At 47.3% G+C, this 11,355-nt stretch overlaps 1 protein-coding gene across 3 annotated transcripts in view; it reads left to right on the plus strand.

Moving 5' to 3' along the window:
* The window catches only part of TUNAR (transmembrane neural differentiation associated intracellular calcium regulator), a 46,767-nt gene extending 44,290 nt beyond the window's left edge, over nucleotides 1-2,477 (plus strand). For all 3 annotated transcript variants that reach the window (XM_070249168.1, XM_070249170.1, XM_070249169.1), the window contains one exon: nucleotides 56-2,477. In XM_070249168.1, the coding sequence (XP_070105269.1) occupies nucleotides 56-241 (186 nt within the window). In that variant the 3' untranslated portion in view covers nucleotides 242-2,477. The remainder of the gene's footprint in view (nucleotides 1-55) is intronic.
* The last annotated feature ends 8,878 nt before the right edge of the window (nucleotides 2,478-11,355 follow it).

Raw genomic sequence — 11,355 nt, forward strand, 5'->3', positions numbered from 1 at the left:
GGGGAGACAGCACTTCCAAACAGTCATCTTCTGTGCTGTCTCTTTCTAATTACAGGTTAGCCTGGGGAGGAAGATAAAGACATTTGCAACCAAGATGGTAATCACGAGTGGAAATGACGAAGACAGAGGAGGCCAAGAAAAAGAGAGCAAAGAGGAGAGTGTCTTGGCGATGCTGGGCATCATCGGGACCATCCTGAACCTAATCGTGATCATATTTGTGTACATATACACCACTCTGTGAACGGCCCAGCGGGTCCGCAGAGGCCTCGGGATGGCCAAGACGGGAGTCCTGTGTGTCGACAGATCGGTAAGCAGACACTGTGTGAACAAGCGAGCTTGACCTACCCACGCTGCTCGATCAAAGGCACCTTTGAACTTTATCAAAGGTCACAAAAATCAACCGATCCTGCTACAAGGAGCCGACACTAAAGCACAATGAACCCAACAGAACTCATCCACGCAACGAGGAGCTCAGCGTCTTCGGCAGAGGGCCCGAGAGAACGCTCGGAAGACCAGCCTTGGCTGCCGTCGGAGAGCGCATGGGTGCAGACGTTCAAGATGCCTGGTCGCTGACGACATCACGTATTCAAAGAGAGGAACAGGGCAGACTCCGCTCGTCGGTGTGTCTCCCAGGACGCGCGTTTCATCTTGACTCGATGAGCTGTCCAGGACGAGAAACCGCAGGGGCGGTCCTTTGACAGACATCCCATTCATCAAAAGTGTCTAACTATTTGATACCGGGGAGATAACTTATTTTTCTTTTTTCATTGGCTTGACATGTGTATCTGTTCATATCAAGGTTTATAAATATATATTTTTAATAAATGTGCTCTATTTTTTAGCATGAACCAAATATTTGGAGAGATGCTCCCAGATACATAGAGCTTCCTTGCTTTCACTGCTCTGCCCTCTAGACTGCCGATGTTCTGTTGTGTCGTCATTCTAATCCTGTTTCTCTCATCTTTAGCCTTTGGCCTTCTCTCCCCCTCTCTTTGGTCTGGAGGACATTTTTCCATAATACCAGCCATGCTCTTGGTTGGTGCATGTTTTAAGATTGTCCGTCGAGCGGCTTTTTGTTGTAATATCGGAGATATAAAACGATCGTGGGCATGTGGACCTTAGATGCACCGTACCCTTACTGAGATTTATGCATGAACAAGGTCTGAGTGACAGATCAGCTTTAAAATAATCTAAAAAGGACTGTCATTGAGGAGGAGCGCAGCTAAGTTTGCAGATCCGCTACGGGATGGAATATTCCGCTTCTTCTCCGCAGCATATTACTTCATTCTTGTGACCATTTGGCGATCAGATTTTGATTTTAATGGCCTTGTACGGGGGGGAAGCTCAGCGTTAGATGCATAATTCCTTCCTGAGCGAGCCGCCTGGGCTCCCTGGGGGGGTGTAAATGACACGGACTCCCCACTGTTTGAGCTCACCTGGGCGTTTCAAGCTGCAAGGACACCCCCGTGACGGGTGACTTTTCAGGGGCACTGGAAGGGGACGGGGTGATGGCCCTAAGGGATCGCTGCACTTCCTAAAGTTCCTGGTTTACACCCACATGCAGCTGCTTCCTCCCGGGCTGGGATGGTGGAATAAATCTGAGTTTGCCCTGTTCTCCTGGCTTCCGGAGACAGGCCTTTGCTGGCTGCAGCGGCAAGGCCTTAAAAAGAGGGTCAGAATTCCTTCTGCCAGCACCAGCCTTGCCCGTGGGCAACAGAAGCAGTGACCTGCCTGGTTGGATTCGAATGATGTCCAGGAGGTCTCTGCCCCTTGATCTCTCCCTCCTCATGTTGTGGTGTCTGAAATTTCACCATTAGAGAGTCATTTCATGGGCTCTTCTATGGTTTCCAGCCTCTTTTATAAAGCAAATGCCCCTGAGCACCTGGCTCTGACATTGATTCATCAGATGTGTTCTCTTCCCCACCCAAAGGAAGGAGGTTGGTGTCCATTTAGGGCATCCTGTGTGCCAGGCGCTGTGCCACACACTGTATTCCTAAAGTCATTAAATTCTTGCAGTAACCTTGTGGGATAGGGATTCTGTTCCCCACGTTGTAGAAGAAGAAAGTAGGACTCAGCGAGATCAGGAATCTTCCCTGGGATCACGTGGTGAGTCGGGACTCTAACCCCTCATCTGCCTGATTTCCTCGCCCATTGAGGGCCTGGAGGCTGCTGGGAAGAGAAGGGGTGACTTCACAGGAAACGGTCCTGGGGGTCAGGACAGAAACCCAATGGCTTTGCTGAGGGCCAGCTCAGTATCCCTCCCTCTGCACCCCCATAATAATAAGCACCCCCTGGGAACTCCTTGACCGCTGGCAGAATAGCATACAGATAAGGACCAGGGACGAGAGGAGGCGGTTAGAGAGAAAATGGAATGTCGGGGGAGGCAGCTGTCTCACAGGCTCTGTGTGGTTCTAGAAAGACTGTATGAAAATTCTGAACAGTAAACAGAGTAAACAATAAAGGTGCAATGAAAAACACTATTGTTGTCCTTTTTTTTTAACCCCAACATTGCAGTATTTAAAATTTTCAGTGTCATTCCTTTGCCTATCCGTATGGCCGAGGGGTTAATCGGCGAGCTCTGCTTTGGCAGCCCGGGTTCGCGGGTTGGGATCCCAGGTACAGACCTCTATCACGCATCAGCCATGCTGTGGCAGGCGTCCCACGCATAACGTGGAGAAAGATGGGCGCAGGTGTTAGCTCAGGGCCAATCTTCCTCAACAACAAAAATCATCAAACTGAGTGTGATTCTGTTAAACCCAAACCATTTTGTTTAGACTGTAGAAGCCCCAGTGATTTTTCAAGTATACTAATTTGAAATTTATCGAAGGGAAAAACGGCCTTTCCAACCCTTGAACGGCTCCCCGATGGTTCTTCTAGATTGTCCTAATCCACAGCCTGGAAATCAAGCTGCCCATTCAGTGACTGCCACCCAGAGCGGCAGCCCTCTGTCCCGTGACTCTGAGACGCCTTGTCTTATTTCCCTCCTAATTTAGCAGCACCCAAGCACGCACACTGGGCAACTCACGGCTTCCCCCAGGATCTGAAGGCGTCTTGTGGGGATGTGGAGGGGAGAGGCTGCCGGTGGCCCTGGGTCTTCAGAGTCTCAGTGTACTGAGCCGAGCCCGGCCAACAGCAGCAATAACCGAAACAATGCCAGGCCTCTATACTTTACCCAGCATGTCCCACCCTTCCTACAGACCCTCACAACGACCCCAGGAGATGTGTGTGCTTATCCCCATTTTGCAAGATGAAGGAAAAGGCTCATTGACTTTCCCAAGGTCGCACAGCCTGAAACCAGCAGAATCAGACCTTCTGGCTCCACATGCACGTGCCGTCAGCATCTTGCGGGGCCCAGGCTATGGGTTTGAGCTCCGCTGGCGCCATCTGGCTAGTTCTGTCTCGCAGCACACAGCTTCCTACCAACCCTGCCTCTCCCTGATCACAGTACAGGTGGCCCGAGAGCATGGCTGAATGGATGCCTTCACCTCTACCCTGGGAAAAAACTCAGAGAGCCTGGGTCCTGGCAGGGGAGGGCCAGGCATGCATGGCAGTGTGGCCTGGAGGTCGGGAGCTGCAAGGTGCTTGCTGATGGTGAGAAATTGGCTGGGCCTGGATCCCATTTCTGCCTCTTATGATTTGGGTGACCATGGGCGGTTCACACCAGCTCTGTCAGCCTCTCTTTTCCCCCCTGTAAATGGGGGGTAATAATAGCCCCCAAACCCCATCAGGTAGGTATTTCTACCTCATTGAACTGACGCAGAAAGTGCAACCTGGCAAGCTGAGTGGTGTTAACAGAGGCCCCAGGACCGTGAAGTCATTGGTGAGGAGTCAGACCTGGGTTCCAGGCAGGCTGCCTTCCCCTTTGCAGCCAAAGAGTGACATTTAAGCTCCCATATAGAGCCCCGGGGGCCTGAGGTTCCATGGCGGGGGAGAATGCCTCAAAGACTTTCGAGTGCAGTGTGAGGGACCCGGACCCTGTGATGGGAGAGGAGGGGCTTCGGGTCTCACGGATTCTGCAAGATTGGGGAGGGGCAGGGCAGAGTGACCCTCTCCCTAAGATTTTTTTCTTTTTTTAACCCATAAGCAAACTGAGGCCCAGACGGGATCAAGTCCCAGAGTCACACAGCTCGGGTGTGCTGACGTCTCAAGGGAAGCCTGGGAAAAGAAGGTTTATGGAGATTTTTTTATTTTAAAGGTTTTTGGTTATTGGGAGCTGGCCCACAAGCCTTTCTCATTGCCTATTTCTGTGATTTCTAAGCAAAGCAAATGGCTTCTCAGAGAATCCTGAGCTCTGCCCCTGTGTTATCCTCAGGAAGGTGGCAGCCTACCCCCAGAGCGCAGCTTTGCACAGAAGCAGAGAGAGGCCTTTTTACGCCCACAGCAAAAGGGGACCGATTGGCACAGCCACTCAGGCCTATTCTTTTATTCTGACTTATCTTTTCATAAATCACACATGCCTTGTCACAGTTGAAAAGAATTACAATTTTTCAAAATTCAGTACAACTAAAGAAAAATCTCCGAATATCACCACAAGCTGCAACCACTGTTAACATTTAGTGTATAAATTATGGACCAGGTGCCCTGCCTATCTGTTTGCTCAGACCATTCTCCTTCAAATTGTAAAATTCTGTTGCCTTCAGACAGAGCATATTCTTTATAGGTCATAGTCCCCACGTCCCCCGTTACAGTGGACAGCTTCCCTCGTTTCTGTTACTTGCTGGGCCCAAAGACATTCTAGACGGCCATCCATGACTGGCCATCCAGACATTTCCCTGTGAACAGTAGATTGAATATTATAATTTGCACAAATGATGCCATGCGGTGAACATTGCTTCCAGACATTTTTTTCATTAACAGTCGTGAATGTGCTTCCATATCAATGACTCTATTTTGCAAACCGCTTGTAATGTCTGTTGTGTAGACATCACGTGTTTCCCCATTCTCTTACTGCTGGACCTTCAGGTTACTGTCAGCGTCTGCCGTGAACCACTCAGCTTTGCTCTTTAAAGCATCGCAAGCCTTGCCCTTACCTTCCCCATGACCCCTTAGAATGGTCTGAGGCGGTAGCCCTTACAACAAGCTTCAAGGACGGCATGCTGGTGAGTCACTGTTTCCCTGACTACACTGATGGTAGGAATCGCCTGGATGCTTATTAAAAACACACGTTCTCAGGCCTCTCCCCACCAGGCTTCTGCTGAATAGCTCTGCAGCAGAGCCTGGCCTGGGGTCTTTTTACTGCCTCCCAGATGATCAGGCATATATGGAGGTGTTGATACGGTTGGAGCCCAGGATGACCCCCTGAGCTGGGAGCCTGATTCTGAGGCCCCCCGGGACTCTGGCAGTTGTGCTGGTCTTGGACAGATCACTTCATTTCTTTTTACCCAGGTTCCCTCACCTATAAAAAACTGCTAGTAGCAGCTGGATCGCAGGTCATTATGAAAGTCAGACGAGAAAGCAGATACAGCTCCCAGCAGAATGCCTGGGAGGACAGGTGGGCTCTCTCAGGTGCCGCTGTGTACATCGCTGGATGGCAAAATCACAGGCATCCTTTAGTTAGAGTAAGTCTCCCCTCCCCCATCTCTCCCTACTCTCCCTCCTTCGCTGTCTCCCTTCCTCCCTCTCTCCCTCCTTCCCTCCCTCCACCTTCTCCCCTGCTCTCTCCCCTAAGCACCAGGGCTTCAGCTCACTTTCCTGTCCTTTGAATGTTCCCCTCACCACTTAGGCTCAGGGCTCCCTTTGCCCACCAGCTGCCTGCAGACCATCCCACCCAAGACTAAGCCCGCCTGCCTCCTTGTTTCATTGTTCTCCACAGAGACAATCCCATTGGCCATTTAAGCACTTTGCTAATGGCTACTTCAGGAGCCCAGACTGGCTATGATAATGCCACGCACTGGGAAGAGAAAGTTCCAGAGGCCACATTCCTGACTCCTCTCCTGCGAGAGCTCTCCTAGAAGACCCTGTGGCCTCCACCTCCCTGTATGGCGGGACTTCTATTACGAGCCACCCCCAGAAAGATCCCCCTGCGGGCTGGGAGGCCCTGTGACATCACTATGTGGTGATTCTTCCCTCTCAAGGGAAGCAGATGGGATGAACAGATTGTTAATACTCTCTGTTGTTCGTAAACAAGTTACACAAAACTCTCTACTTTTCACAGAAGAAGGGCTACGTATTGCCCTGAGAAATAAGATCACATAATATCTGTAAATTTTCCCCTATGAGCCTCTTCCTTAAGTGGGATGAGTTATTTACCATCTCCATTTCTGCTAAAGCATAATGGGGACGCTTTGGCAGAATAAGATAAGAGTCATGGTTGGATGTCTCCACGGCAAGGCGATGAAGGGTCGGCACACTTCCCTACCCAGGCAGCAGCTTGCCAGGTATGTAGAGACTTCAAAGCCTGAACATTCAGCTCTGTCACCTGTCCCTAATCACTGAGAGGACAGCACAACTCAACGTCCTGTCCAGACAGTGGCAGCCGTGGGCAGAAAGCCATGGAGTAACAGCTGAATCGCCCTAAGCATTGTGGTTAGTAAAAAATAAAAGGAACATCTTTGTTTAACTAGTGTCTGCCTCATTGGAACTAAAGGAATAAAAGTTAGAACAAGCAGAGGTGAGTCAGCCTTAATTCCGGCAAGATCCAAAGATTGCTCCTCAAACCCCCTACCTGTAAGCTGACATCTTTCTCTTAATCAGGAAGAAGCCACTTCTATCATAAAAGGCCAAACGCACAGACTGATGGTCCATCGGTGTGGACCAGATGCGAATCAAAGCTGCTGAGATGCCTACAGGCCCCTGAGTCTCTGGGACCTCCAGCCCAGGAAAGGTCAACTTCAGGCACTTCCACACAAACCTGCATATTCCAGAATAAACGTGTAGGTTCCACTGGAGTGCACACATCGTTAGCTCTCCTAATCCTTTGGTCAGTTCCCAAAGAGACTGAGAATTTGTAGTTGCTAGAACAGGAATCAGGCAACACACCACAATGTGGTTGTCCCTCCTGTCGTCATCATCCACCCACCCCACATCTCACCGACTAAGTCCCTATTGTCCCAACCTCTGAGGTCATTACCTGACCAAGGTTGGCTACACTTTTTGCTTGGTAACTTTGTCTTCAGTTCTAAAGAATCCATTTTAGTGTCTTTAGTTCCAAAGACTCTGCTGTAGAACTTTGGCTTCTGAAGCTGTGAGACTCTGCCTCAGTACAAAAGAGACGTGTGAACTCAACTTCAATGGGGTCTTCTGGTTTGATGTTGGCTCAGCCTCCCAAGCTGGGCAATCATTCTTTGCTATCACATTTTCCTTCAGAAAACTCAGTAGATAATTCCATTGTCTGTGGGTATTTGAGCAATAAACATATGAAGAAAGCCTGTCACTCACTCCTCACCAATGACCACCCCCTCGTTTTTTCTGACAACCAGGAAGTCATCCAGAAATGAGGATGGGGTCGGAACCAGAAAATCAGCATTCAAGTACCAACTCTGCCACTGACTGACCATCGATCTTGGACCAGACTCTCAATATCTCTGAGCCTTCATTTTCTTGTCATGAATTTAATAAATCTGGTCTCAGTGTAGCTGTGTAGATTATATGTTTATGTAATATTTTGGGAACTAAGGAATCTCTGCTTCTATTAGCTGTTAATAACAGCAATTAAAAATATGTGTTTAAAAAATTTTTTTTCCACTAAGGCATAATGATAAAGATAAAAGGATCAGATTCAATAATGTTTCCAAGTCCTTTTACCAACAAAATTCAATGTGTAGCTTTGCTTGGAATGGTGGCAGAGGTCTATTTAACTGAAAAACTAAATATCGGGCACTTGGAAGTAGCTACATATTAAAATGTGAGCACATTGAGCTCTTCATCTGTCATTTGAGATTTTGGCCCTGTCTTCTACCCACAAAGGAAATGAACAGAGAAATACTTATTAGGAAGACAAAGGTGTTTGTGTGTCGTGAAAAATCGGCAGATGGGAAATTTTAAAAGTCCTCTGTGTAGATAGAACTTACTGTGGACTTTAACCCCCCATGTTCCAGACGGTCTTCAGAAGGGTATTTGTGAAGTGGATGGAGCAGAAGGAGCCAACCATCCGTCTCGATCAGGAATTAGCACATCCTTCCTGAACTCTCAGGCCAGTGTTCATGTGCCCTCCGCTGCCTCTTTCCTTTCCCAGGAGAAGACAGAACCATAGCCGTGGCTGCTGGAAGAGGTCGCCATAGCTCTCTTGGTTCTCCGCTCCTCTCCTACAGTAGATAGCGTTTATCTTTCCGAGGTATATCATTTCTGTGAGCCGCAGCTTTCCTATCTGTAAAATAGGATGCTCCTTTGCAAAGATTTGATGAGGATTTACAGATCATGCATATCCAGTGCCTAGCATGGTACCTGGTGCATAGAAAATGCTTACTGAGTGGGAGTTATTGTTATTATTTCCCTAAGATACAGGAGTAAAGGGCTGCATTCTGCTCCTTTGAAGTCAGTCTTAGTAACCACCTCTTCCAGCATGGCATTCTAGACCCCTCTTGCTAAATGATCTCACATCGGAAAGTGTAAGGAGTTGAAGCTGCTTACTAGCTGTGTGGTCTTGAGACAAACGACTTGTCTGAGCACTCTTTCCTTAGAGGAGGCTGTGATATCTGCATAGAATCTCCAGGGATGGATAAGAACACACCAATATTTATTGTTCCTCCTTAAAGTACAAATACTTCAGTTATGCTTCCTGTAATTCTAACTATGCCTCCAATAATTTGGATGCAAAATGATTTGAGACTATCGTCCTAGATCCTCCCTCTTGTTTCCTGCCCTCCTTCCAGAGCTGGTCTTCAGCGGGTCGGCACCTGTGTGGATGTGTGTCTGTTAGGGCTGTCACCCATTCTGACTGGTCGGTAGCACCTTCTCATTACCTAGTTCCCATGCCATACAGATGAGTAGATATTTTAAATATCCCTTTGCCTCCATCTGTTACCTTATCCCCAGGCTTCCTAGAAGGGGTCAATATGCTCCATCCTTAGCTGTATCCTCCACCTCTACGCCCCAACCTCCATCACCCCCCACCACCTCTCATGCTTCCTCTCATTGACAGGCCAAGGACCCTTGCTGTATGTAGCCTGGCTCAGAAAGACGGACTGGGTCAATTCAATTTGCAAGAGATATAAATAGGAGTTTCCGGGAAGGATCCAGCTCGGAAAGATAAATATATTGAGAGTTTCCATGATATACAGAGGGATGAGAAAATCTAGGGGGCCATGCACAGCCTGAAGTGTTGAGTACAGTGATCAGAGAGGGAAAGAAACATACAGACCGTGTGGTAGGCTGAATTAATGGTTCTAATTCTTCACTCCCATATGGTAGAGTCATATATTTTTCTCCCTGTCCCCACTTCCCATGATTAATTCCCCAGCTTATTACTTTGGGTTTGGCTACATAGCTTGCTTTGGCTAAAGAAATGCTAGTGGATATGAGGCAAGCAGAGCTTTGGGATGGGATTTTGCATTTAATTTTCCCCTCTTGAGCATCTGACATAATCGTGAGGGAATACGTTCTGGGTATCTGTTGGCACTACAACCCGAATCTGAAAATGAGCCCCCAGGATCAGTTCCCATAGCCAACCCACACCTGCAGCCTGAGCCACCCCCATCAGCCTGAAGACGTGTGCATGAGAAATAGTTACTGTTGTCTTCCACTGAGCCTCTATGGCTGTTTTTCAGCAATAGCTGATTGACACAGGCAGAGCGAGGGGGATGTACCATGACAGGGAGGAGCGTCTGTTCCTGACTTTTCCAAGTTTGAGTTTTCCCGAACCCAGCAGTGCCCTCGTTCCTCCCCTTGGGTTTCTGTGGAACTCTTTTTTGTGTTTGTGCAATAAACTCTTATTTTCACTCAAGAAAATAGTCTTATAAGAGACAGATTCAGTTTTGTGGGGTCTACAGTGTCTACAATTTGGGGCCCTCCTTAAGAAAAAGAATACAAAATTACAAATGCAAAATTAGGCACTAAAGTAAACCCTTATTTATCATAACAGAAAATATCACAAAAAATTACTGGATTTTAAAAATATGAGCAGTGTTCTATTTCTGGCCAAGGAAATACCAGATACCAGACCAGACTTCTTGCCATAAACAACTAAAAACTAGGAGGCCGGCCCCGTGGCCGAGTGATGAAGTTCATGCACTCTGCTTTGGCAGCCCGGGTTTCACTGGTTCTGATCCTGGGTGATGATCTAGCAGCACTCATCAGGCCATGCTGAGGTGGCATCCCACACGCCACAGCTAGAAGGACCTACAGCTAGGATATACAACTATGTACTGGGGGGCTTTGGGGAGAAGAAGAAAATAAAGAAGAAAATTGGCAACAGATGTTAGCTCAGGTGCCAATTTTAAAAAAGACAAAACTAAAAACTAGACAAAATATATGAAGCTACTGTTTTCCACATCGTTAGGCAATATGCAGCACAGGAATTTGATCCCCGAGAGAAGAGAAACACATGAGATGCGCGCCAAGATCCCCCTGGCTTTCTGACTGTAGGAATTATCTGGATCACCGTGTAGGAGGAAGAGCTGAAGCAGAGTACAGCAGTCTCACTGAGTTGATGAGGCAGAAATCAGAATTTGGGAGTGCTGAGGTACCTGGAATCTGCAGTGCAGAATTTGAGGAAAAGGGAATTGCCCTGTGAAAGAGATCCAGAAATCTACATAGCTATCCCCTTAAGTCTCTGCCAGATAATATGTCAGCGAAAGAAAAGTGAGACTCTCTGATGCCTGACAGAGAGTAGCCATTGGGAATTTATGACCCGAACAGAGACCCTGGATGTCAACAGAGCTGGAACCTATAGGAGTTCCAATTAGAGTTCTAGAGTAGAGAGAATTTTCTAAATGCTCCAGGCATTCAATTGAGGCCCCTTGAAAGTCATATCATTGAATTAGGGCTGCTCTAACCCCCAAACAACTTAAAAATAAGTCTATAAAAACAAATCATGCAGGTCTGTCTGGAAATTAATGGCCAGATAGAATAAAACACCTTGTAAAGGAAGACAATAAAATCCAGACTCACAACAATGTAGCATTCACAATTTCTGACATACAATTGAAGATTGCTGCAAATGCAAAGCAAGAAAATATGACCCCCAAAATAAAGAAAAAAGGCCCAGAGATAACAGAGAGTTTGGAATTAGCAGGAAAAGACTTCAAAGCAGATGTTGTAAATATGTTTAAGAATTTAAAGAAAAAGATGGACATCATGAGTGAACAGATAAGGACATCGCAGTAGAGCAGTAGAAGTTATATAAAAGAACCAACTGAAAAATACAATATTGGAAATAAAAAATTTATTAGAGAGAATTAACAGCAGTTTGGACACTAT

This window comes from Equus caballus, chromosome 24 (assembly GCF_041296265.1).
Source record: "Equus caballus isolate H_3958 breed thoroughbred chromosome 24, TB-T2T, whole genome shotgun sequence".
Lineage (NCBI taxonomy): Eukaryota > Metazoa > Chordata > Mammalia > Perissodactyla > Equidae > Equus > Equus caballus.